We start from the raw sequence: 27,608 nt of genomic DNA on the forward strand, positions 1-27,608 counted from the left end.
CACGGCGCCCTCGGGTATTTGGGGTCTTTGTTTTGGAGAGAGAAGTGGAGTTGTTTAGTCGTTCTTTTAACTTTTCACTTTTGGTGGTTTGGGGTTTTTCGAGCAGCTGACAGCATTGCAGGTGGTTCCGTCCTGAATGGGAAGGTGGGGCCAGCCATGGCCCATTCTATCGAGCGTTACCGAATTCTGAGGGCGGGCTTGAACTGGATCACCTTTAAAACAGTGTCACTTTGTTTTAATTGCTTTAATATTACTTCGAGCCCCTCTCTAATTCGAGGGATTGAGCTACTTCACTTTCACATTTTGAAAAACATTCCCTCCATCACCTTGCAATTTTAAGCTTTCTCTTTTTTTTTCTCTACAGTGCTCAGTCGAGAATTAAACCAGAAGACAATTCAGCAGATGGATAGACACTAGTGCCGATGCTCTTGCACCAGTCCAGCCTCTTTCATAGCTTCTAACAGTGCTAAAATAGCTCCTCTGGGACACACAGCACAGTGTTTAAATTCAGGAGGTGTCATTTTGGTACATCACCTGTCCAGTCACCAAGTACAGCCGTTTCGGAGTGTTTCCAGAGACAGGGAGAACCCTTCCCAGGAATATCTGGGATGACACATCCTCGTATCTCAGCCTACCTGCCCCCTGACATAGACCCCACCAAGGCTGCTCTGGCGTTCGGGAGGAGGGCCCTTCCCAAGCTGAACGAGGAGCTGCAGAGCCCCGACCTGCTGGGGCAGCAGCGGGCGCTGATGGCGCTCTGCGACCTGGCCCACGACCCAGAGAAGGTCTACCAGGCACTACAAATAGGTAAGTGATCTGCTGTCCTCAGCTCTGACACAGGGGGCAGGGAAAGGCCCACTTTACTTTCTTGTATATATTATAGCCAAACTTTGCGAACGCAGATTTGGGAAGGGCTCTCCCCACATGCCCTTCCAGGCTGCGCAGTGGATGTTTTAGGTGAGGCTCAGTGTGCGCAGAACTGGCCACACCGTTTCAGTCCTGAGGTCCATCTGCCTCGGCCGAGCGAGCTTGGAGAGTGACAGTGAAGTCCTCGGGACTGTCACAGCACCCGGTACTGACCAGAGCTGACCCTGCAGAGCGTCCGAGATCTGACGGGATCAGATGACAGAAAGGCTTTAACTGCCAGGAGACGCTCCTCACAAAGACTTGAACTACTCACGACCTTGGGATTCGGAGCCCAGAGTGCTCTCCATTACACCACGGGACCGCCCCTATTTTTTTACTTACAGTATCTTTGATGACACAAAACACCCAGGAAAAATTTTCAGTTTGTTTTACTTTAGAAAGGTAAAGAATATTGTAATGGCATATACATGGCAGTTATTCTAAGAGTTATCCTCATCTTTAGGATTTATCAATGGCCCACTTTAAGTTTTCTCAACCCTTAAATACAAAAGTAGTGCAGATTATTTTTTCCCCAGAATCATTAAGCTTGGAAAAGACCTCTAGGATCATAAAGTTCAACCATTAGCTGTGCACTGTCATACTGACCTCTAAACCATGTCCCCAGTCTTTACTCTGAATTTAGCTAATTCCTAACATATACTAATACAAAAAAAAAGCTGAATTAGTCCAAATTTAAAAGCCTCACCCTCACCATCCCCTGGCTACTCAGTTAAACTTCATATGCTTGGAATCTTTTCTAATTCTATTATCCACTAACCTTTCAGACATAAACAAAGCAGTGAATTTATATTTCTATTATCATTTATTTTATTTAGCAAGGAGAAAATAAAAGGCTTTTAGTTATCCTAGAGCAGGGAAAAAAAGGCAAAATCCCTGTTTTTGTTTTCTTTCATTAGGTATTTTCTACATGTGACACTAGACAGTTGTACCTTCCTGGATTTCTCATGCTTGAAGTGCTCAAAAGACTCATATCTCAGATTCCGTAATAACAGCAGGGAAAAAAACCCTCTGATGAACATTTTAATTATTAACTAATAAAATATTTTCAGAAAAGATTTACAAGTTTACAGAATCTGTGATCTTCTGCCATTAATTCCTTCAGCAGTGGATAAAACGGCACATCCAGGGAGAGTTTTACCAGAGAGACAAAGCAAAGAGCTTTTTAAGCAGAACTCCTTCTCAGAGGGATCTTAGTGGCTATAGAATGAGTCTGTAACAAAACAAACAAACAAAAAACCCAAACAAAAAGTCCAAAACACCATTCCTGGAATTTTATGGCAAATTAAAATAGAAGGCAATATAACCAAATTTACCAGACTCATTAGGGTTACATCTGGCACCACTATTTTCAAAAGCCTTTATGCCAGCACTGGGAAGAATCCTAAGTTTGTATTTTGGAGAAAAAGAAAAAAACAACCACAAGCTTATTTTTGCCATTTTTAGCAGTCTATTTTATATCTACGTAGCTCATTATGCAAGACTGGAAAAGGCCTCCACTGCTTTTTTTCTTCATTTATTCCCTTTGTACTTTTTTCCCCTCATAAAAGATAATAATCATGTTTAAAATTTAAGTCCTTGTTTGATTAACAGTAACTGCCAAGGCAGTGTGAGGCTGGTGGTTGGTTGGGGCTGGTCAGGGCTGTGTGTGCATACAGAGATTCACCACATTTACTTCTGTGTGTACAGCAACACTGTGGTTTTTACATAGCCTGTGTTACACCTAAAGAAGTCTAAAAATCATCAATCCTGCAAACACATGCTTTCCCAAAGACATCAATAGCTCCACTGACTTATTTTTAGAGTCATGTCACTTTATATTTGCAGGATTAGGATTTAACTTGTTACAGGAGTCAGCAGCTTGTTTGTAGTGTGACATTTTTGGCAGTAGGCCCTGAAATTTCAAAGTTTCTTCCCATTTGAGATCTGACAATGAACATTTCACTGTCAGGACAAGTTAAAAGTTCTGATGGTTTGCACTTCAAATAGATAAAATGAGTGTTACTATTTCAAATTAATGCGGAAGGTAAGAAATGTTAAAACAAACTCTGGTGTCTCGTAGGATTCTTGGATAACCTGAAGGCTTTGCTGGGCCATCCCGACAGCACCATCCGGCAGAAAACAACTGAAGTTCTCTATCTCATGTCTATGCACAGTGTTGGCAGGTGGGTGCAATTCCAGAGTTCCCTGAATGGTGAGGGAAGTGATAAAGGTGTTTCAGGGAGGGACAAGAACAGAATCTCAAAGTTTTGTCAAGATAAATGCAACGTAAGAGTAGTTAAGTATCTCATGAGTCTTTATTATCTCACAAGTTTTATTATGCTGTGTTCAATTTGTCCTCCAATGTTGTTTTTAGGCAAGGGCTAATACAGAATGGAGTGATTTCTGCCCTCATGGGGCTCTTGGATGATCCTGTGGATATCTGTCGGAAGAACACCCATCAGATTTTTGAAATGATGGCAAGAATACCTGAAGGTAGGGGGGTTTAAGTAGTTAAATATTCAAATAGCCAATGCAGAGAAGAAACCAGGTAAGTTCACCTATGTAATAACATTCCAGATTTTTTTTTCCATTTTCCTTGAAAATCCTATTTAAAACCAGTATCTTTTCTGGTTTTGCTCAGCTTAGTTTTCTTTAGTTTCTTAATTTGCTTAAGTCTCATGCAAGTTCAGGCTCCCTGGTGAAGGTACAGCTTGTGTGAACTGCATGCTTGAGTTTGTACTTCAGAACCTTGGATCAAAATTTCACTTTTTCCACTCTGTTCAAAATGTACATCAGCTGGTCATCATGGTGCAGTAATTTCACATGTTTTCTAATGTGAACATTAGTCTTAAACTTTTCCTATTGATCAAAGTTGTAATTCAGTCGATAGAAATTATCAATTATAAAGCCATACTGTTTAAATAACTGGAAGAGGATGTTGTCTGAGGAATTCTGTTACATTACTGGTACTTAAAAAGAGTTAAATGAATTCTTAAAGCTTTGTTGAGTGTCCATGAATCCTAAAAATTTAAAGATGTATATTTACATGCTTGTCACTCTTTTTAATGTCCTAAATAATTGAATTCAAGTGAAGGATATTAACATGTTGGGCTAAACAACCTTGTGAACATCAGTATAGAAAACCAGATTTTCTTTGAAAAGGTCTGTGAAAGCAACTGAGTAACTATCCTTGAAAAAAAAGGTGGTTTTCTATTTATTTAGAGAAAAAATGTATGTATAAATATACATGCCTGTATTTAAGGGTTGGAAGATAACTCCTTGGGCAGAATTGTGTCACTGTAGAATGGACTCACATACAGGTTGCTACTTCAAAGAAAAACAGGTGCTAAAACTTTGCTGTGAGACAATTTGGGGAATTATCAGAGATAACCACAAACGTTTTCCAATAAGCAGTAGAGTCACAAGGCCTGACATAATTCATTTAACAAATTACAAATACAGAAATAGTCTCTGCTTGGTAATTCAGCCTTCTTCAGCCAAGAAACTGTCTGTATTTACTTCTACACCTCACATCCAGATAATGAGATAGGATGTACCTTGGATCAGCTGGAGGAAGTCAGCAACTAATGCACCATCCCACAGCTCCATTTGTGATGTTCTCTAGAGCTGAGGTAATTTACAGGGCCAATAAAGCAAAATGTTCTGTGCTAGACAAAAGGGACAGCAGCTCTACGTGCACTTGGCATCAAGTGTAGCAATTTCTGTTAACTGGGAGCTGGTCAGTGACTCAGTTACTCTATGCCAGGCCACCTGGTCTTGCTCCAGACAAGAGTCATTTAGGAACATGAGCTTATTTTAAGCAAATCCACCCACAGACTATTTTTGATTCCTAAATTTAAGGATGTACAGCAGTATCTTCCAGGAACAGTGGGAAAGTTCAAAAGGTGGGAAAACCCACAAAGGCTGGGAGAACACTGAAGAGTAACATTGCTGTAAGAAACAAGAACTTAGTGAAAAGAATTAATGGGCAGAAAGACAAAAAGGGGATACATAGTGTATGTATTCAGTAGATAGAAGAGGGAGAACAACCATCAGGAAGTCTCAGAACATTGTGAAAATTAATAGCAAAACTTTCATTCTTTGTAAAAACAATTAATTGACCCACAATACTTAACAATGCTAGTGAAAGAACATTATGCAATGGGCAATAACAACTGCAAAAACAGTTCTAGGAAAAACCATCTTTCATTATGGTTAGTACTGGAAAAGTTTAACAATTCTTACCTCGTATCTATCCTGTTGTTTTGGGGTAGTTCATCCTTTTAGACAAAGATTGGGGCAGATTGGATGGGGCAATGGAATTTTAAACTTGCCAGAACCTCTGCTGGGGAAGAGCCCAAGACATGATATTTCCCCCACATTACTGACTCTCAGTGTCTCCACTATTCCACCCTTGAAAAACTGTACCCAATTGGATGTGTGGATAAGGACAGTTTAAGGATACCTTTTTCCCTGCAAAACTTGTTTTGCTGCATGGAGTGCAAATGCTGGAAGGACAGATGGCATTCTCAGTGCAGCAGATGGGACATCTCTCCTGTGAATGTCATGGTTGCCCAGGTGAAGTGAAATCCCAGCTGTATTAATGCAGCCCTTTCAGGTGGCAGAGCACTGCATCACTGAGAAACCTGAGAACTGAGAAAATAGATGCAAATTTAATTGCATGATTTATCCAGGTGGATGACTAAGAGTCAAAGGATTTATTTTCAGCACCTGTCTTCACCCCAGACTTTCTAGTTTTTACCTTCCTATACCTCAGGCTTTTTTACACAATCACAATTTTTATACAGAATTTTCTGTATAAAAATAGACCTTATTTTAACATCTTGAATTCTTCAGGTAGAAAACAGAGTAACTATGAATTACTCAGAGTACTAAGACCAAAAACATCACAGGAATTAAATTATTAGAGAATTAATAGCAAGAAATTGCTATTCAGAGAACATGATTATGTGAATTGATCATTTAAACTTATTTACTTTGTTCCTCCCTATGCCTATGTTTTTCTCTAATCAAGCAGGGACACAGGTAGTGGTTTACTTTATTTTCTCCTTCCCAAGGCAGCCTTCACTCAGTGAGAAATGGAACTGGCTGCTTTTCATTAGAAACCCCCTTAGGCCTTTGTTCAAGTATCCAGGTTCTCCACTCCACTGTAGGTTGTCTCTAATATTCATGTTGGAAGGACCTTCCTAGTTGGATAAAGACTCATTTTCAATATAAAATGTCTCTTACCCCCCTCATAACTTGACTATACTTTTGGTTTTATCCAGCTTTCTTTTTCTGAAGCTGTGCTGTAATTAATGGTGGTGTTTTCTTGTCACTTCTTTAATGGCCACAGTCCCATAAAAACTGGAGGTGAGAGAGGCATAACATCTAATGGACCATTCTTTGGAAAAGGAAGCCCTGACCAGCTTTTCTACCTTTTTCACAATTCAGCTCACTAACAATAAGGTATCACACTATAGAGAGCAAATTAGACTGGAAGTGCTGTGCCATTTCCCAAGTAAATGACAGCAATTTACCAGTAAGCAAAGTTGGGAGGATCCTGGACCAGCAATTACCATATTGCTTTCAGTAAACTCACCGAGTCAAGCAGCACGACAAGCAGGCAGGGGCATCCTCTCACTACAAGGAAGACCCAAGTACTCCCTCTGTGCCAAGACAGGCCTTTTATACCTTGAAGGCACAGCCTCATGGGCTCTTTTGCCTCTATTCTTCAGCTGTAGGTTATCAGGGAATGCTTAAAGGGACCCTGTGTCTTCAGTACAGGGAAAAATACCTTGCTCAAAATTAGACAAATTTCCCCCCCCATTATGTGTGGACTGAAGAGTTTTTAAAGTCTTAACGTATGACTTGAGTCTCAGGGAATGTTTTCCTTATTTTGCATTCTCTGGCAAGGTTGAAAGTTATTATTGCTTGAATCAGTGCCTTCAAGAGTATTGTGGTTCTCTTGGCAGTCCCAGCTCATTGTTAGCTGGAGTCTGCAGGTCACTTACAAAAATCCTCTCTTGCATTTTCATGTTCTCAAACAGGTCAGAAGAGGATTCTTGGGATTAAGACAGATTAGGACTTTTTAATGTATTTTGTACCAATACCAAGACACAATCAAAGGAATAACACTATCCAAGCACCATCAAATATTTTCAGATGGTGTCAGAAATGATAAATGGAGTGAAGGATTCTGAGTTTTTTGTTTAAACTCCAGGGATGGTACTTATCCACCATCCCCTAACAAGTGGTCTTGGTCTGTAACTAACAGTCTCCCCCAAAAGTATAACAGTAACATGCAATCAGAATTTGTACAGATATTGTGGGATTAATGGGAACACATCCCTTAAATCTCACTGAGTTGCTCAATGTAATTGCTTAATGTTGAAATTGCTGAATATTCATGGAGATAAACTGAGGAAGGAGATCTGGAGGAAATCAAAAAACCTCAGTAGCCTGTCCTAAAGGAAAGAAAACACCCCAAGTATTATCTGATTAAGCAACTGTCAGAACACTAATTAATGAACACACTACAGACACATTCAGTATCATTTGGATTATTTATTTTTTAAGTGGACAATTTAAATGTTGATGTTATTAACCATTTTGTTTTAATTTTCTTAGAGCCCTTGGCTGAGATTTCTTGCACTAATCATAGTACATAAGGGGAACAAAAGTAGAAGGTGATTTTCCAGTGTGCATGTGTGTCTGTGTCTGTGTGTACATTATGTGCTTTACAGTTATCAAACATTTATTTACACACCAATTTTACACTGAAGTCTTTAAGAAGTCTTTTCTATGGCAGGGGAAAGAATCAACTGACCAAAGACTTAGGTCTATATGATCCATTAGAGATATTCCAGTATAGTCCCACAGAGCTTCTTATGCATTCAAACTTTTGCCGGAATGTTACTCCATCAAGTAGTGATTCTTTCTGAGATGAAACCTGGAGCTGAGGAATGCATCTCTTCAGTTTCTTTAATTTCACTAAACTGTAAATAATTTAAATTATTAAATTGAAATATCAAGACATTTAGTTATTGTTCATATCGCTCATCTTTAACCTTCTAATAATACATCACATTTTAAAAATAATTTAAAAAAAAACAACAAAAAGGACTTTGGAGGATATATACTACACAATCTCCATGGCTCCTGCTTCTTGGGAAATATGTTATAACATTACAGTTCCCAGAATGTATTTGGAGCAGTGGAACAGAATTGTCCGTTGGCAACTTTCACATTCAGCAATCCAGACACTACAACAATAATTTAAAAAATTGCTTTGTGATTTATTTTTTAATCTGTATTAAAAAAGGAACACTAACCTACTTCTTAAATATAATTTGGTTTTTGTGAAACACCACAAGATTTGGCAAAAAAAGATGTAAAAGAAGACTGTTTCGATGTATAAAACTCCTTACCAGTAGAAGAAACACTGACCTTAATTTGGCCTAGTCATAGATTAATTTCATGTGGTTTGCTGCATATTGAAGCCTTACAGAGCAGAAGGAGCTGCTAATCAGTTTGGGAATCACAAAACAGCTGCACCAACAATTCCTTTAACAGGCAAGGTGTCCATGAGAAACAGTAAAGTAAAGCAGAGGTGTGTACATAGTATATCTGAGTCATGTGCATGTGCATACATGATGGATGTGTACATACTCTTCACTGTGGGGACCAATATTGTGGGGACATGCCCATTCTCTACAAATTACAGTAGTATTTTGCTTAAACTCTCCGGTTCTGTAGCTTCTGGTTTGAACCAGCTTTTCTCCCCAACACAACCAATCTGCTCCACAACCTGCAAACAAGTTCATCTGACACTCACCAGATTTATATCTTTACATCAATAAAATTTTAGGACAACTGGATGAAGAATTATTTCTTACACAGAACATGGTAACACTCCCACTGTAGGAAATGGAATGAAACAAATGGATTAAAAGTGCAGTGACTGTGGTGAAACATCTCCACAGAGTTAGGCCTCAATCTCTTTTTTTGTTTGTTTTTGTTTGGGGTTTTTGAGCTGTTGGTTGTTTTGGTTTTTTTTTTTCACTGGGGGTGTGTGGTTTTCTTGGAGAGGAGACTTTCACTCTCCAGAACATTTATTTGTGGACAATGATGTAGCAAGTTAAGGGGCCATAAGAGGAACTGTGTTCATACCTCAGATTTCCCCTTTTCTCTCCTTGGGCTATTAAGCATTGCCCTATTTTTCCCCACTAAAAGTGGAAGTGGTTAGCCCCCTTTTTATCACTCCAGGAAAACAGATTAAGCCCAAGGGTTATTAGCAGAGGCCAATGTATTTGAGATTGTTCTGAATGATGACATCTGTCACTGCATCAAACACAAACTGTATGTTACTGGTATCAGTGGCACAGGTGAAGTGTGAGTAGATCTCCTTGGTCTCCTTGTTGCGGTTCAAGTCCTCGAACTGGCGCTGGATGTAGACTGCGGCCTCCTCGTAAGTGTTCTGGCCCTTGTACTCAGGGAAGCACACGGTTAACGGGATGCGCCGGATCTTCTCTGCCAGCAGATCTTTCTTATTCAAAAAAAGGATGAGGGAAGTGTTGATAAACCAGTTGTTGTTGCAGATGGAATCGAACAGGCGCAAACTTTCTGCCATTCGACTCTGCAGGGGAGGGAACAACAATGTCAGCAGCAGTGTTGCAGCAGAACTGTGGGAAGCACACAAAACACATTACTGCCTATCCCTGAGCACAATCTGCCTTTAGAAACAGGTTTTCTTTCATTTGGTCACTGCCCACCTTCCCTGACCATGAAATTTCAGGGAGCTTAATTCACTCATTTTCACACAATACCTTTCACCACAGACTCCTTCTTCCTATATTTTATGAAATACTTGGCAACTATGGAGAAAAGTCTGAAACTGAAGATTTACAAACAATAGGTGTAACTTGGGAAAATATGGTTCTGTTCAAACTTTGATTAGCACTGAATACAGAATCTTTAAAAGGGATGAGTGTTTTCTAATGATTTAACACCACAGAAACATTCTACTTTTAATTTTTTTTAAACAAGATGGAACTAATACAGCTCAGTTATAACCCTGCATCATTAGATGTGCAGTTTAGCATGCCATACATACTCAGAATGTTTTCCTTGCCTTACTTCCCCCTCTGTATAATGCTAAGCTTGAAAGAATAGACAAGAATCACATTCTGCTATGGTGGGACAACTTGAATATTTATAGCAGATAGCTGAGTTTAGCCAGATGTGTTTAACATCTGTCTGCTGCCCTGAGTGGGTAAACTCCCTTTATGGACAATGAGGATGACCACCACAATTACAATTTGGAAACTGCAATCCAGTGCTGCTCTGGACTGAAAGCAGAGAGGCCCGTTAGGAATCAGCTGCTGTCTGGAATTTTCCTCATGTGTGGTCACTGTGACAGTTACTTGTGATGCCGCTGGAGCTGTCCATGGTACCAGGCTCTCGGGAGCCTGTTTACTATGGTTTACACCTATAAATAGGTGTAAAAAGAAGTGTTTTGAATAGAAAATATTCTAGATTATTAAAATAAATATCATTTAAGTGTTGTCAAAAATAGATAAAGAAAGTATCTTAAGGGAGCATTTTTGGCCATGTCAATGTTTTCCAGCACATCTGGGTTTCTGAAAACGTTACGTGTGCATTGTGAGTCACTCCAGTGGTCCAGAGTAAGTGAACAGAAGGGACTTGGGATATCAAAAACAAAGAGTATATTTTGTTTACAGGACTATTTGCAACTATGTATGTGTTCCATTTGTCTGGCTTTTGTTCAGAGGGTATGAGACTCTTGGGGATGGTCCTGCAGGGCTAGAGTTGGGCTCAATGATCCTTGTGGGTCCCTTTCAGCTCAGCATATTCTGTGATCTGTAAAAATAATTCAGAGTCTGGGCATTTTAGTTGTTGTTTGACTGTGAAGGATTCTGGCCAGTTTTCCTGTTTGGAAAGTGGAGGTGACAGGATGATTTTGGCTTTTAATAGAAATAACAGTATTTAGGGCCTAATTCTCCTGAAATTTGTGTCATTTGTGTCTAGTGCATCTCCCTTGACTTCACTACAGTCAGTTCATAGTGCAGCTCCTGAGGTGAAGAGAGAAGAATCATTCTCTGTTTATTACACAAAAAATAATATGAAAATATCACTTATGTAAAACTTACTTCCATTTTTTTTTCAGAATGCAAATATATTATATTGTTATTACTTCAAAGGAAATCTGCAACAGTTTGGATCATCATTGTTACACTAAAACAGTATCCTGAAAAAATCAGCCCTTAAAAATGCACAGTTGCTGAAACAGGAGCAGACTGGGTTACATAAGCTTTTCAAATTACCTCTCAAACTCTGCTCTCTTTGTGTTACTATTCCTTTTCATTTGCTAAGGACTGACTTGCATCCTCTGTTCTCAGCGTTGCACAAGGGCATTGATTTAGCTCTGTGTTCACAGCATTTCCAGACTAACCCCCTGCCTGCTGGCAGTCCCTGGTCACTGCAGAGCCCCAGCAGCTCCGGGCTGTTCCCGAGGGCTGGCCCAGCCTCAGCACGGGGATCCGACTCCCAGCCCTCCACGGGCACAGTGGAGTATCAGCAAAGCCCTGCAGTTCAGCTGTTGGTTGTTCACTTCTTCCACTGTAAGGTGGGCTCACCTGACACTGGAGCCTCTTCATACACAGACAGATTTGTAGGTGTGAAAACGGAGCTTTAAAATTATGTTTGAGCATTTATTTCTCATTCTCACAATGCAAATCCTGACACAACAGGTAATCCCCCCAAAACATCATAGATCTGTTTCCAAATACTCATGATTTTCCTTTCCTGATTTTGTAGCTGATAATGAAACTTCCATCTCAGTTGAAATGCTTTTGCTACTAATAGTCTGAAAAAAATCTTTTAGAGCTAATATAGGTTTTTGGCCAACTCTCAGCACAATAATGCCAAGGGGATATTGCATTTTAAGAGGTTTGTGTTTATTATTGTATTTTATAGTGACTCATAACACTGTCCCTGTGCTACCAAATCCTCCACTGGTGTCTGTAAATCCAAGGACAAAAGCAGAGAGTTAAAACCCTTCCATAAATTATGAATTGTAATGAACATGTAGAAGAGGACTGACAGTTTTAAGTTACTGTAAACTTGGTGATGCCTTAGGTGATGCAAAGAAAAAATTAGCAAATTGTTGATCTTGACACCTAAGAAATTTCTTCTTCAGTGTAATATTATTATAATATTGGCTGAATATCTGAAAGTCATCAAATCCTTGGCAACCCATCCTTCAGCTGTGAATAACAGTAAGATGTCATCCATGTGATTATTAAAACTTTAGGGAAAGATAAACAGGCAGCATCTACTTCTATACGAAGAACAGAAAAATAATTGGAATTACCCTGATTTTTTTTTAGCTGTCAGCATGGAGACATGAAGCAGCATTTAGTCTCACTTTCCACTGACAAACACCTAAATCCAAACCTAAGAGAAAAAACTAGTCATGGCAGGACAAGGCCTTTATAAGTTCTGAGTGGTGGGTTGTGATTTGTTCAGTGCATCAACCACATTTCAAACAGCAATGCACGAGAGCCAGGTGAGATCTGCTGTGCCTTGAGAGGTGGTGTGTCCACAGTTCTAAGGTGAAGGCTGACACTGAAAATAATAATGTATCCACTAATACACTCCTGACATAACAGGCTCATTTCTGGGTTTGTTAGTATTGTAAAACCACTGTTCATTTCATATGGAAAGTGAACTTGAGAGGGTTATGGTTCATTATAATAAAAATAGAATAAATCATTGTACAACTCCCAAAGGTGTTACTAAAATTTTCTATTAAGATGGAGAAAAGGTAGTGGTAGGCATTCTTCTTCTCTGCAGTGTCTTTTCCAGTTCTGGAATCTTGAAGGCGGTCAGAAAAAAGTGCTGCTGTAATTTTATAATTATATACAAGCTGGGGTATAAGCAAGATAATGCCCATGCCTTGTCCAGATGGCCTTGTTGGGGGCTAATTGCAAATTCTTCTCTGAGCATAAGAACAAGGAATGGGTTGCTTAAGGGAAGGAACTTGCTGAGGAACAGATGGCTGCTTCTATTCTTCCAATATATTGCAGACATAGAAATGTCCCTGGTCATTCTCTGGAACAGGAGAGGTGTGATTAGCAGGAAAGAGTTCAGAACACTCAGAGTTTCCAGTTATCAGTTTAGCAACTAATTAAAAAAAAATCACTTGGTAAATGGAGCCAAATTGCAATGTAGTATCTCCTTACAGCTTTCACATTAAAGCTTTCTAGTCTCAGCTGGGGGAGCTTTGAAATTAAAAATGAAAAATTATTAAGAGAGAAACTATCACAAGTAAGGGAATTAACTGCCATTTGTATTTAATACCTAAGAACTTTCAGTCATTACTTCTCTTTCATCATCATCCTCATTTCCAAACTGGTATATATGTGAGGATTTGAAAACATTAACTAAATAAAACTTATCTTGTGTAAACCATAAACAATAATGAATAAAATTTGTGCAGGAATAGTAATGTTTGCTTTTCAGTAAAGTTACAAAGTCTTTAAATGTCAGTAAATCTTGGAAGAAGCAGTGGAAGCTGTTGCTGTTTTCCAGTTGAGGCTTTCCTTGCAGTAGTGCTGACATTCACCATGGGCTGTAGCTCTGAGCTGTGTCACAAAATGGCACCAACCTCTTCTGTCTGTTTCAAGTGGCTTCTGTAGAGATCCACGACTTAAGACCTTCTAAACAAAGCAGGTGAAGTACTTGAAGAAGGGGTAGTGGGGCAAAAAGATACTGGAATCAGCTGGATGTAAACGTTGTTTTTTCCTTAAGGTTACCAGACAAAATTGAATCCCTTCTGAAATAATGAGTCTACAAAATAAATGAAGGAAATACCATTGCCCAAGACAGTCCTAGTGAAAGCAATTCAGGAATTCAAACTATGCTTGAATAAAGGCAAAGGGAAAGCAGAATTTCACAGACAAAACTACAGATGATGCAGAAAGCAAGAGACAGACTGGCTAAATACAAAGAGACACTCCTTTCTTGTAAAAAAGCCTGGATGGAGAGCTAGTTGAAATGTCCTTCCAGTGTAGCAGGTGGGCAGCCCTGATTGAGTGCTGGGTAAGAGAGACTTGATTTAGAAGGGAAAACACTACTGTGTGATTCATCTTTTGTTCAAAGGAAGAAGACTCCTCCTACAAGAATGTGAAGGATCAGGTGGGGAAGTGGGAAAAATTAGGATAATTTAGAGAGTTAAAAAATTAATTTAAAAATCAAAGAGAAGAAACTGTGGTGGAAAGAATTAAACAGCTTAATCCAATTCACTTATCTCAGAGAAACTAATAACCTCACTGAGGTAGGATTAAACTGGGATAAAACACTCTGCCCATGTTGTCCTGTATATACCTGTCTCTAGGCTTGGCATCTCCCAGAAGGGACAGGGTAAGCAAAAGGGGTTAAAGAGACAAAACTGTTTTGGTTTCCAAGCCTTTTTTTCCAATCTTAGGATCCCAATGTTTTCCTGGAAAACACTGGCAACTCTAAAATGTCAAAATAAGAAAGGGTGGCATAGAAGGGTAAGTCCCACTGTGAATTCATTAACAAGTGTTCTTCAGTCACTTGGCAGCTTAACTTATGCTACAAGCAGCAAACTCATTATCCCACCACCAGAACAATATTACAGTCTCCACAACCACTGCAGGAATTCCTGACCAGTCCAAAGCAGGAGGGAGCAGCACAATTAGCAGCAGCTGTGTCAGTGTAGTACCTATCCTACAGTTCCATACACATACACCATCTATCTGTGTCCTTCCTGCCAAAATTCCTTTCAGTGGCCTGCACATATGAGGAATGGGAAGTGCAGAAAGGTGGAAAACTAAGAGAGCATGTTAGTTTTGCCACAGCAATGAAAGGGAATTGAAAGGGATGATAAAAGGTTTTATATTAGAGAAACCTTGAATCTCTATCATGAAATGAGCTGATAGAGAAGCAGAGATGTTAAGAAGTGGAGCTCTGAAGAAATCTTGTGTGATTTTGATAGGGAGATATCTATTTATATGGTGAGGGCAAAAAACTTTGTGGAGCATCAAACAAGTTTGCTCTGAGTTTTTTAAAACAGATTCATCCTCAAATCAGGAGGAAAAAATACACTAGGAAACAAAATTTGTAAACTGCTAAATTAATTCTTCATTATTTTAAAGATAATGTCCTGTAATTGTTCATACTTCCAGTTTGTAGGTGCAAATGTAGGACTGGTCGAGGGGGCAGTAGTAAGTATTTGATACCTCTTTTTCAGAGAAGGAAGGGAAAACAATCCTAACAAAGCAGTACTGCAGCATCCTGTCTCCCATTGTGATTTCCTGTTGAGTATTACTACTGTCTTTACATAAAATTCTGCAGATGATAACTGAATCTGGCAGTATGAATGAGAATTACATGAGGACCTTTAGTCTTGGCTATTGTGTAGGATGACAATGAAAACATTATGAATATTTTATCATGTATGATCTTTGTGACTGGAAAAAACCCTGTAGTGTTACTTAGGCTTATGTAGACTAGACTAGACAAAGCAGATTTATTTGAGAGTATTAATTTAACAGAGTCCTGCACTTTTGTCTTTGAAAATTGATCCACTGAAACAGCAAGTCATCTCTTAGGAGTAGGTGCTAAGTTAAACTTTGGTATGTAGAAGTTACATGTGTGTAATGCATGTGCCAGTGATGGGCTGGGGTAAACCAGTCTCTAATACCATCTATCAAAACTATTTGATATTCCTAGATCAGGAAGAACAACACAGATTTGTTAATGCCAGTAAGTACAGTCTGACACCAAGCTATGATTACACTAAGGAGAGTTGAGCTGAGAAAGAAGTTTGATTAAATTTCCTGACAGGAGGATTAGATTTTTGAGACAGGGGATTTCAAAGCGAAGGAGCAGGACAGCAGGGCCTTGTGCTAGGACTTCTAAATTAAAGGGACCCTAAAGAAAAGGTAAATGGAAAACTCTCAGAAGAACAGTGGGAAAGGTTACTGACTTCAAGAATTAGAAAGCGTGAGACATTCATCATTTCAGAGAAATTCCAGAACATCCAGATAAAAGGTACTCCTGTCTGGCCAGGGTGTTAAAGGCTGTTCCAAAAGAAGAGGGGCAGAAATGGAAATGGAGAAATACATACAGATCAATGTACTGTTTGTGATTAGCTATACATATCTCTTAAGCAAGCTGAAGTAAAGGAAAATTATATTTAGAAGTCATAAAATGTGCATGTGATAGGTGCTATATTTATCATTACTCATAAGAGAATTACAGGTCCAGAGGAAAGTTCTAGAAAAAGGTGTGTTCAAGGGAAGAGAAATATGGGGCAGTCAATATTGGTCCTGTGCCTGATAGAACACCAGCACAAATCAACATTTCTGGGAAACAGTAACAAGGATAGATTGGCACAAGCAATGCTGTTGCAGCTGACGCAGGCCAAGCCAAAAGAAACTTAAAGGCACAATGGGCCAACATAGTCAAACCTACACATTGCCCAGACCTTGTGCAGCCAGGGCAGCACTGCCAAGGCTGCAGTAAAAGCACCCAGGGGAGTCATTGCAGTGGGAGGGCACCTGGGTTTGCTCCTAAAAGGAGGCCTTGCTGTATTTCAGTTGCTCAGCAAACAACTATTACCACTCTCCTGTGCCGCCTCAAAGGTGAGCAGAGCTTTGTGCTCCATCCCAGTTCCGAGCACATGCACTGCTGCTCTGGGTAGCACTGTGGGGTGCAAGCAGGGCAAACGTGCCATAAAAAGAATATAAATCTCCAGGGTCTTTGGCAGTGCCAGAAAATTAAGATTTCCTCAGTACAAATTAAGATAGTTCTTCACTCAGTTCTAAGAAGTAAATCAGAGGCATACAATACCCCTGCATGCTTTGGGGGGTAGAGTTTTTTAAGCATTGCACAGTATTCCAAGCAAACTGCATATTTCTAGAGATTAGAAAAAATCTAGTGTAAAAACATTTTCCTGCTAAAAGCATATTCATTTAAAATCTCACAGTTCTTGAAAATATAGTCAAAGTAGCATGAACATCCATATCTTAATTGTAAATGTCTGGATGTGCTGTCCTTAGATTGAGTTCTCTGTATGGTAATAGAGGCCAGCTTTGCAGTTCCTGGTAATGTATTTCAATTGATTTCAGCACTTAGTGTTTTCAAGTGAGGTGGGTTGGGGTTTTTTTGTCGTTGTTGTTTTCTTCCAGACCTTCAGATTATTTCCTCAGCGAAGGGCAAAAGGAGCATTCCAACCACATATTCAACATAGCTGAAATGTTGCAGTTTTACACATAAGGTGGTCCAGAACTTCAGTTGGCCTCATTTAAGACCTTTAAGCTTAATATCAGCTTTCTGTGTCTAGACAATCATAGGATGGTTTGGAAGAGACATTAAAGCTCATCCAGTCCCACCCCCTGCCATGGGCAGGGGCACCTCCCACCAGCCCAAGTTGCTCCAAGCCCTGTCCAACCTGGCCTTGGACACTCCCAGGGATGGGGCAGCCACAGCTCCTCTGGGCAACCTGTGCCAGGGCATCACCACCCTCACAGTAAATAATTTCTTCCTAATACCCAATCTACATCCACCCAGAATAAGTAACAACACTGCACTGACCTTCAAGGAAAGGCTGAGGGAACTGGGCTTGTGTGGGCTGGCAAAGAGGAGGCCAAAGGGTGGTCTGAGAACAGCCTCCAGGAACTTGCAGCTTAGTTCAAAGATGATGACACAAAACCCTTCCCAGCAGTATCAGATGAAAGAAGAAGCAGCCATGAACACCAACTGAGGGTTCAGATGACATGTTTGGTTTCTCTAGAGCACTAGCACAGCATTGGAACAATTCCCTGAGTTTTGTGAAACCTCCATCCATAGAGGCTGTTTACTCAACCAACAGATAAAGCCATAGCTGGCCTGATTTACTGCTGGCAATAGTCCAGACCTTCAGAGGTCACATCCAGCCCACATTTCCATAATTCCATGAATTATAAAAACGGATTTACAGTTGAATCCATAAATAAGAAGTCAGTTTTATGCACCCAGCTCTGAGCAGATCTCAGACTTTGCATCCCAGAGAGCAGTTTAACCTTAGTGCTGTCCCTTTGATGGCAAGAGTCGCTATCCAGGATAATGACTGGTGAGGCAGGATGACAAGGAAGTGGTCAAAGAACAGAGCTGTGGCCTTGTGGAATAGCCAGTGCTTACTGTTCTCCGTTCTTCATTCTCTCTGGTCTTTAGAGTAGCCCCTAAAGCTACTGAATTAGTGCAGAAACCTGCAAGATGTTTGTTCACTGGTTAGTCACTGGTACAGGCTACTGACTAACTCACCTTTTGTATAGTTGATGCATAACCTCAGCTCTGGCTGGTACATTCTGTGTGAAGAAAAAAAGAAGCTTTTCCTTGCACCTGCTTTGGAATGGGGATTTTTCTAATGCATTGCAGCGTGGGAAAGGGTGCCAGTAGGGGGAATATTGGTTCCTGTCACACAGACAATCATTTGTCTTAAGTGAAATGAAACAATATAAGAGGGAATTCATACTTTTTAGAAAATGAAGGACCTCCATTACTTTTTCCTCTTGTATGCTATTAGAATGCATTGCTGAGTTCACTAATTTTGTGTAACAGAGTAATGTCAGGGGGACAGATTGCAAAATCTGGTGCCTGTGAATGCCCCTTCTCTGGATAAAAACCTGTCTGAAATCTGAAATGACACTGACAGAAATCCAACCTGATAAATTATGATGTAAAGAAAAGAGGTTTTATCAAATACATAGGTTTTCATTTCAACATAATCAAGCCCAGCTTAAAAACAAGACTCTGGATCTTTATGAAAGCTAACAGAGGTAAGATAAAGGATCACTTGTAACAGTCTAACAGAATTAGAAAGCAGAGAGAACCAGCAACAATTACCTTGAGCATGGAATGACTATCACAGGAAATCAAGCAAACTGGTTATTTTCAACCTGGAAAAAGAAATAGCTGGGAGAACAAAGTAGAGCTCATAAAACCATGAATGGTATGGAAATGGTGAGTAGTGAATGATTTTTGCACCATTTCATACAATGCAAGAAGTAAGAAACATCAAATTCATTTATCTGACAGCAGACAAGTATTCCTTCCATACAGTGCATAATTAAATGTAAAACTCTGTCATGAGGTGTTAGAGAATAATGATGATAATAGTAAAAGTCATAAAAGTGTAACTGGGTTCAAAAAGCAATTAAATTAAAAGGGCACTTCCACAGAAAGATGCTGATGCAATGTGAGGTGCAGTTATCTGGCAGGGTAAACTGCAGGAAATAGCAGTGAATGCTTCATCTGTTCCCACAGTCTCTCCTAAATGCCCATCGTTGTTGCAGTTCCCAGACAATTTTGCCCTTCCCATTAGTCTTGTCCACTTTAGAAAGAGTTTGCTTTACACACTTCACTGTCACTTGAAGCACTGAGTGTTTCTCATAAAAAAGAGGTAGGCAAAGGGACCTGGAACCAGGAGCACTGACCTCTAGTAATTAGCATTGTCCAGTGCCAGAGGGTTTGAATGACAGGCAGAGAATTACATTTTCTCTTAGACACAGAAGGAAAAAGGATGGGGGGAAATAAAAAAAAAAGGAAAGAAAAGTGGCCCACATTGATGCTGAGCCAGTTTTGACCAGAAAAAGTTGGCCAGTAGTTTCACTCTTCAGTAGTGTCTGAACAATTAAAGCAGCCAACAAAAAAGGTAAGTGCCACTTTATACCGAAATTCACTGCAGGGAAAAAATTCTCACAAAACCTGGGACTGTTTCTCAGCCTGTGTGACATCTGGAGAAGGCTGCATTTAGCCCTCACAGTTCCTGCAGGAGCACTGGCTTTTCATTTGATTGCACCTTTTGAAGATATTTTCAAATGCTTGTAGGATGTTACAGAGTTTGGCACAGTAAGAGTTCTTGTGGGAACAACAGGTACCTTCCCTTGTATCCCATCCATGCTGCAAGATAAGGTAGCAGGAGCAAGGGGGTATTTTTAGCACCTTTGCCTGGAATTCTAACAGAGTTCTTGCCATCATGCTCTTTCTGAGGCTGCCTCCTACTAACCTGGAGGAAACATAAAGGCTGTGGGGCACAGAGGTCAGTGCTCAGTCAGGAATGACAAGGAAAGATAAACAAGATAAAGGGAAAACTGCAAAGCAGCTGCAGCTTAGAGGGTCTGAATCTGGGTCTGATTGTGGCTTGTTTTGCCAAGCTCAAAGGAGTACTAAGAGTGCAAACCCAGCATATTTGGCATCATGGAGAATCTTGTCTTCACTTTCAACAAATTCTTACCGTTTTAAGCAACATTACTGGAATTAAGATCAAATCAGTTTCTAGAGAGAATTTTCATGAAGTCATTTTAGAGCAATTAGAGAAGAATTAAAGGAAAGAAATGGCGATATATGCTAAAAAATGCTGCTGCCATATTTTAGAAGGAAGTTCTACCCTGATGGGCTGCAGACAAAGAAGTAAAAATCATTTTGGTTGATCAAGACTGAATTTTTAAAAAGAGCCAAACAACCCCACATTGTGGTCTCAGGTTACAGGAAGGCATTTTCTCTTCACTGACCCCTCTCTCATTCAACTTGCAAGATGGACAATGTCACATGTTAGTCAGTGTTTGTCTTTAGAGTCACAACTCAATTTACAGACTCATGCTTTACTATAAACTTGCTATTTATGAGCTGCTCCAAAGACAGAATTACTGGTTTCTTCTCAAGCTTATAATTATTGTATTTGAATATTTCATTGACTACATTTGTTTCCACAGCATGTAGTCAGATCAAGAGGTGCTGTTAAAAGCAACTTAGAAAGAGTGAATGAAACCATCCATACAATGAGAAATTATAGTCGGAAGGAACCCGGTAATTCTAGACACTCAACCTAATTTTCTAGAACCAAAGTCTTCACATATGCATTTATTTATATAACAAAGTTTAATAGGTTTTTCAAGCTGTCAGTGATAGCTGGTGTAGCTTTGATTAGTCAGACCTACAAATCAAATCACCGAATCTCAAATTACGTCCCTTTGAACAAAGTAAGGAAGAATGTGGGATTGCCTATGAAAATTTTCATTTAAGAAACACATTTGGAACTAAACAGGAACATGGACCTGTGTCAGGTTCTAGTGCAGGTTTGCAGTAGCATTCCACTGCTCCAGCCATATGGCCTTCCTGTTTTCCTGGCATCCCATGCTCCATTCATTCCTGCCCTGGGGAAAAGCTCTTGTGGTGCTTTACACTAACTCTGGAATTGGCTGTGCTAGAAGATAAGGCTGTTCCTTTTGTACATCCATCACTAAATCTTACTATTCATCATGAATTTCACATAGACTGGATTTTTTTTCCTGAACTCTGAAATTCCACATCTCTGACTATACCACATTCTTTAATTTGCCGTCCAGTAATTCCAGCTGAAATTGGTGACTGAGAGCAGGAGGGATGTCAGATGTGCTGAGACTGATTGAGTGACACACTCTGGAGCCTGTTCACAAGGAAGAGTCTCCTGGGACACTCCCCTGTTCTCAGGAGACAATAAAAACAGCACTAGTGGTTTATTTTTAAAAAGAGCCCTGTTGTTCAAATTGTTTCTTGTGGGATCACAAGAGGAATCATAGGAAGTGCTGGTAATGATAATTTGGGTAACAAACAGAGTAGAGGAGAAAAAAAGGAAGCTGTTTGAGCAGCTGATCTTGTCTGTTATTACAGAATTACAAGCCACGCTCCCTGTATTTTCCAGGGTTACTCCATGTAGTAACAGTGCACACTCCTGGCAGGCTGCCCGATGGCTTTGCAACAAATCAACTTATTAGTGTTGTCTCTGTAATGTAACTGCTGTCTGCTTGGAGAGCTCTTCATTAATGGAGCCAGGATTGAATCAAGTAAGAGACATTCTGAGAATGACTTACACCAGAGGAAACCAGGGGAAAACTAACCAAGTTACCAGCCTTTGCAGTCTGAGAGACATTTCATTTCTTTGCAAGGCTGCCTATCGCTTGTCCTTTCCTTGGATTTCTTAAGGAAATGTACAATAATTTTCTCTTCAATCCATTAAAAGGGAGAAGGCTGTATTTCAGGTTGTGTTTCCCTATTTTCAACTTAATGTTTAAACAATAGGTCATAAATACTAGAATTTATTTTGTACCCAGTTAGAATAATTTGGGTCCAGCGAGCCCTGAACCTATTCCAAAGCACAGAGGGAGAACTCGAGATGCCTTCTCCTCCAACTTCTGTTTTCCACTGCATTCATTTCAAGTCCCTCTTCAGGTTTCCATGGAAATAGCAGAGGAATGTGGTTATATTCTTGGCATTAAAATATTCATAAAGAGGGCTAAGGAGCTGGTTTAAATGGCAGGTGCTGTATTGCTGAAGCAGGCAGGCAGATTGAAGGGCCTTGTATGTAAATGATCAAAGGTGGCAGTGAATGCATTCTGGGAAGAACAGGCCCAGGATTTATTCTTCCCAGGAAAAGGAGGAGGAATTGCAGTACAGATCTGACCTGCAGAGAAAGCAGGAATTTCTAGCTGGAATAAAAGACTTCCCAGGACAATGAAAAACAAAATGCTACTGTGAGAAGTTGAAACCTTTCCCAGAGACACAGAACATGACTTAAACTTACAGAATTATCTTTGGCAACTGGAAAAAGTATTTCACAACTTTAAACTATCTAAATAAATTTTAAAGTCTTACCTGTATAAAGCTTCCAATTCCTTTCACTTATTTCAAAAAGAGTATTTAATACAAAATTAAAATTTCAGCCCTTTGGAAAGACTCACACATTTGAACTCCGAGTACATTTCATGTTATAAAACAGCCATAAAACTTTAATATTCTTTTAATAATAGAAAATCTAATTGGAAGCAGGAAATATACTGATTTATCTACATTTTTATTCATGAATCTTACTTAGACTAATTGTTTTGGTTATTTTACTCATTACAGAGATTTGAATCCTGATCATGACTGAGATTATTCTAATAGTATAAATAGTATAAATAAGCATTTATATCCTGGGACATCTGAGTTTCTGATTAAAAATATAAGCTCCAGTCCTTGAAAGACCATTGCATGGGTGGACCCTGAGGAAAATGGAACACAGGATGTCATGTAAAGACAACTGTTAAAAATCTATAGAAAACAAACAGTCAATAGAGGTAAAATTTCAAATCTTGCTATTAGAATATTTACTGTGTGGAGACTTGGTGTATTTCTCATTTTTCAAGAACAAGAGTATTTTTAAAATATAACTTTATAAAAATAAACACTTCAATATGTCAAAATAACAGCACTGTCAGTTTGAGCAGTGGAAGTCAAGAACGTTGTATTGACTTGACTGCATGAAGTTATTCTCAAAAACACTTGTACATCACAAGGCAGATGACAAGTGCATACCAATGACAAGCTATCAAAATGTTTATTAGTCTTTGTCTATAAAATCAGCCTGACTTCTGGCATGTTTGTCAGTAAATCCTTACTTGAAAGATACTCAAAACAGTGCAAGATACCAGTCTGGTGAACCTCTTATCCAAGCTCTGCATGCAACAAATACTCTGAGACATTTTTATGCTACAGAAAGTGTTTAAGGAAATATCTCCTTCAAGAAGATTTTTTTTATAAGTCACACACATCTGGAACTGAGAAAAGCAAGACAGAACAAGGCAGATTAAGCCATTGACGCAAACTGATAGAACAGTCAAGGAAGAGCAGTGGAGATGAGGGTTTACAAGACAGAAAGGAACACTACACTACAGAGAAGGTCAGGAATTCTTGTACATTCACAGCAGATGTGCTATTTTGACTGCATCTATGAAGGTTAATAACTAAAAATCAAAAAATAATACCCATCCTTTCCTATTCAATTCTGCATTACAATGTTGCCATCCAGGCCTCAGCTCTGGGAACTGGGCTCGTCCTTCCCTGGCAACGTGTGACACGAATCCCGACACCCAGGGGAGAGTTCACAGCAAAAGGAACATCAAGGCTTTAGAGGATGTTTCATGTGTATTGGTCTGATGAACAAAAAGGAACAGCAGGACACAAAGCAACTGCTGAAGAAAAGACACTTTGAGTAACCACATTAGAGGATTTGGGCAGGAACAGCTCAGTTGTTCTTTCTGGAAGGTGCATTTGTAGGTGTCAGTCATATTGCACTATTTTTTAAAAAAACTTTTCTTTGTGCCACCAGAAATGCCACATGCCCTGATCAGAGCTGTGTGAGGAAGGTGACACAGATACCACTTTATCTCTTCATTTCAAGAACAGTTGGAGGTATTTTATGTCCAGGATTTATTACCTTGGAAAACCCTTTGGTTTCCAACTTGCACTTTTGGATAATCATGTAATTTCTCTGTTGTTCAGAGGATGATCATCCTCATGACAGAGGAAACAGTGGAATAAAAAAGCATGTCAGGCTGTTCCAGAAATCACCAGCCACTCCTTAGTGAGCATGCTCTAGAACCCTTTGGGTGAGGTAAACCCAGAAGGCACCTTGAGAAAACCCTCTGTGGATAAAGGATAATTATTTATCTCAAATCTTCAGATGAAGTTGAACCTGAAATTACCCCATCTGTAAAATTCATGTTCAGAAGAGTTTCCCACTAAATCTGTGACTAATCACTCTGAGTTCCCTTCCATTAAAGCCAGATGCTGGCAGCTTTGGAGCAGAAAACCCCAAAACATGGGACAGAACTATTTCAGCAAAAATACTACTGCACAAATGTTAAAATTGGATTATTTATCAATCCTTCTGCCTCTGGTGCAAAATTGAAAACAGATTTATATTACCTATCTCTGAGGTTATAATAGTTGTTTAACACAGGATAAAAACATGAAGGAAACAAAGCAAGATTCTTTTAAAGGTTTAAAGGATAGGCAAAGACTTCAGATACCAAGCAATAAACAGTGGGGAAATATTTGCAATCTTTGATATACAGGACCTACAAGTTCAATACACAGTCATTGGGGTGGGCTGAGACTTTATAACTCATCCTCTCTGTGGGAAAGCCTCATCTCACCTGACTTTGTCCTGCTGTGAGACTGATGCCCTTTCAGCAGGAACTGTTCTCAGTCTATGTTCCCTAGAAAAAGTGGCACAATGGGATGAATTCCGTGTGCTGCAGCCATGAGAACAATCCTGTTGATGAGGGAGGCTGATTTATCGATCAAACTGGGAAAAGCCAGATTTTTTCCTTCTCTGTTTCTTAGCTGTACGGTGCCTGATTTCTCCTGCAATGTCTGGGGTACATTCTTAAATACCTTTTGACATACTAATTCTTTTTGTTTCCTTATTGGTAGGATTTGACACCATAATATAAACTTGGCAGTGTTTCTGTTCACTCACTTATTGAACAAGTGACAAATTGCTAAGGGGCTTGGGAAATACATCTTGAACCAGCACCCTGATAAATGCAGGATTACCAGTAAACAGAAGTTTAAAAGTGGCACATGATACTGGATTTTTACCACTTGCTAGATTTAAACATTCTCAAAGGATTTTCTTAAGGATAGGGTGAATTTTACTGTGAAACTATTGTACAGAACTTCTCTAATCAGACGGTTTTACACTGAGTTATTGTCTTTTCTAATCTGTTTTAGAAAACTCAATTAATTCCTTTTTGGTATGAGCACTATTTTTGCTAGAAATCAACCAAGACTGCTCTAGGAACTAGAGAAGGAAAACCTCCCAAGGCATTGTTTTCTAACATAAGTTTACATTGTTTTTTGTGAATAGATGGGCATTGGAACAGATTAACAACTCACAGCATTCTCACTGAAGGCATCAGCCCATTGCACTTATCAGTGACCAAGAAAATTGATGTTCTGTGTTGGGCCTGTTCAACATTTCCTCCCAGGCTGTTATTTTTAAGTACCCTCCAAATGCCTCGAATCGTTTTGACGGAGCTCAGTTACTCTGGAGCTCAGGGGGTCAGTTACTCTGGGATAGTGTCTGTCCTCCAATAAAAAGCACAACATTTAGGCAAACTGAAATCAACCAAATACTTGGAAATTCCAATTTGATTTAGAAATCAAACTTTTTCAGGGCTTGTGCCTCTTTTCTCTTTTTCCCCTGTGTAAGTTTGCATACAGTGGAATACCCACCACCACCATCCCTCCCCCCAGTATCTTCTTTCAGTAGAAAATGAAGCGGTTCATGCCAGCTGTGCCTTATTAGAAAGTGATGCTTTAGAAGATATTTTTGCTTGTAGGAGTTTTCTACATATAAGGAAGATGTTCATAAAGACAGTAAGCTGTAATCTGTAATGAAAATATTCCATGGAAAAGGATTTTGAGAAGAATATTGAGAGTAGAAAAGAGAGAACTGAGGAAATAATATGCAGATCACCCAAAGTAAAGACACTGCACATCTGATACCTTGTGAGGCTGTGAATTGACAGCCTTGTTTCACTGCTGCTTTTTTTAAGTGGAGCAATCTTGTATTTAGGTTACCTATTCTCTTTGTAAATGTGTTTATAGCTGATGGCTCCAGTGTTTCCTCCAGAATTATGTGACAGTCCAAAATCTCCTCCAATTTCTTACACTCTGCTTCAGCTTAAACCACTGGCCTGCAAGTCTGACCCTCCTCCGCTGAACAAGAGCTTCCCTACCTGTGTTGTGCCTATACATTGAGCAATACAACAAAATGCAAGTAAAACTGATTCCTAAGCAGGAGAGTCATCTACTGATTCATAGAGCTGCCATCCAGGATCTATTTACCAATGAAGGAAACAACTGGCAATGTGCAGTATTAATAAAGAAGATTAATACTAATAAAAATTAGCAATTTCCTCACAGCAAATAGTGAATGCAAAGAGCACAGAAGTACAGAAGTATTAATCAGGAAAACAAAGTACAAAGAATTAAAATCTGGAGCCTGGTTTTGCTCATATTAAAATCAGTGGCAATAATATTTTCATTCACTTCCGTTACTTGAAAAATACTGTCAATAAAATGAAATCAGCATCTACAATACTATCTGCTTCTGTATAATTTCGAAGTACTTCTCAATAAAAGAAAGATTTCAACTATTCAGCCACCTATATAATTATATAATGATTTTTAACATCTAATTGCATGTTTTGCAGGACTGTTCATTAAACTGGCACACCCACCCAGCCATGACCAGACAGTTCTGCCAGGCAGGTCGTGTTCCCCGCTGGTCATCTTTTAGCACATGGGGACATCCTCCTCCTGTGCCTTTCAAATGTTCCTCTTGAAGAATGTCCAGCCCTCCTGGACTCCTTTGCCCCTCAGAACTGACTCTCAAGGGAGACCCAGGCTCCTAAACAGGAGGCAGTCTGCCCTCTAGAAGACCAGGGTGTCTGTTCTGCCAACCTCCCTCCTTCATTTCAGAGAACCAAAACCCCTGTCACTTTGTGGTTGTTGTGCCCAAGGCAGCCTCCAAGCACCACATCCCCCACCAGTCCTCCATGCACAAACAACAGGTTCAGCACAGTGCCCTGCCCTGGTTGGCTCCTTCATCAGATCTCCCACACGCTCCAGGAACCTCCTAGACTGTTCCTGCTCCACTGTGTTGGTTGTTTCTGGTGAGCTGAAGTCCCCTATGAGAATAAGGACTAGTAATTGTGAGACTTCTCCCAGCTGCTGTAGAATATTTCACCTCCCTCTTGGATGGCCTTCAGCAGACTCCCACCATGATATGCACCTCGGCC

The 27,608-nt window shown here is 39.7% G+C and overlaps 2 protein-coding genes across 2 annotated transcripts in view; one reads left to right on the plus strand and one right to left on the minus strand.

The window, feature by feature from the left end:
• The first annotated feature begins 608 nt into the window (after positions 1-608).
• Positions 609-27,608, plus strand: part of RSPH14 (radial spoke head 14 homolog) — a 74,997-nt gene continuing 47,997 nt past the window's right edge. Inside the window, exons 1-3 of the mRNA XM_071572265.1 lie at positions 609-807; positions 2,987-3,089; positions 3,281-3,399. Of these exons, the coding sequence (XP_071428366.1) occupies positions 609-807; positions 2,987-3,089; positions 3,281-3,399 (421 nt within the window). The remainder of the gene's footprint in view (positions 808-2,986; positions 3,090-3,280; positions 3,400-27,608) is intronic.
• The window catches only part of GNAZ (G protein subunit alpha z), a 51,149-nt gene continuing 31,005 nt past the window's right edge, over positions 7,465-27,608 (minus strand). Inside the window, exon 3 of the mRNA XM_071572264.1 lies at positions 7,465-9,544. Within this exon, the coding sequence (XP_071428365.1) occupies positions 9,200-9,544 (345 nt within the window). The 3' untranslated portion in view covers positions 7,465-9,199. The remainder of the gene's footprint in view (positions 9,545-27,608) is intronic.

This window comes from Pithys albifrons, chromosome 17, assembly GCF_047495875.1.
Source record: "Pithys albifrons albifrons isolate INPA30051 chromosome 17, PitAlb_v1, whole genome shotgun sequence".
Taxonomy (NCBI): domain Eukaryota; kingdom Metazoa; phylum Chordata; class Aves; order Passeriformes; family Thamnophilidae; genus Pithys; species Pithys albifrons.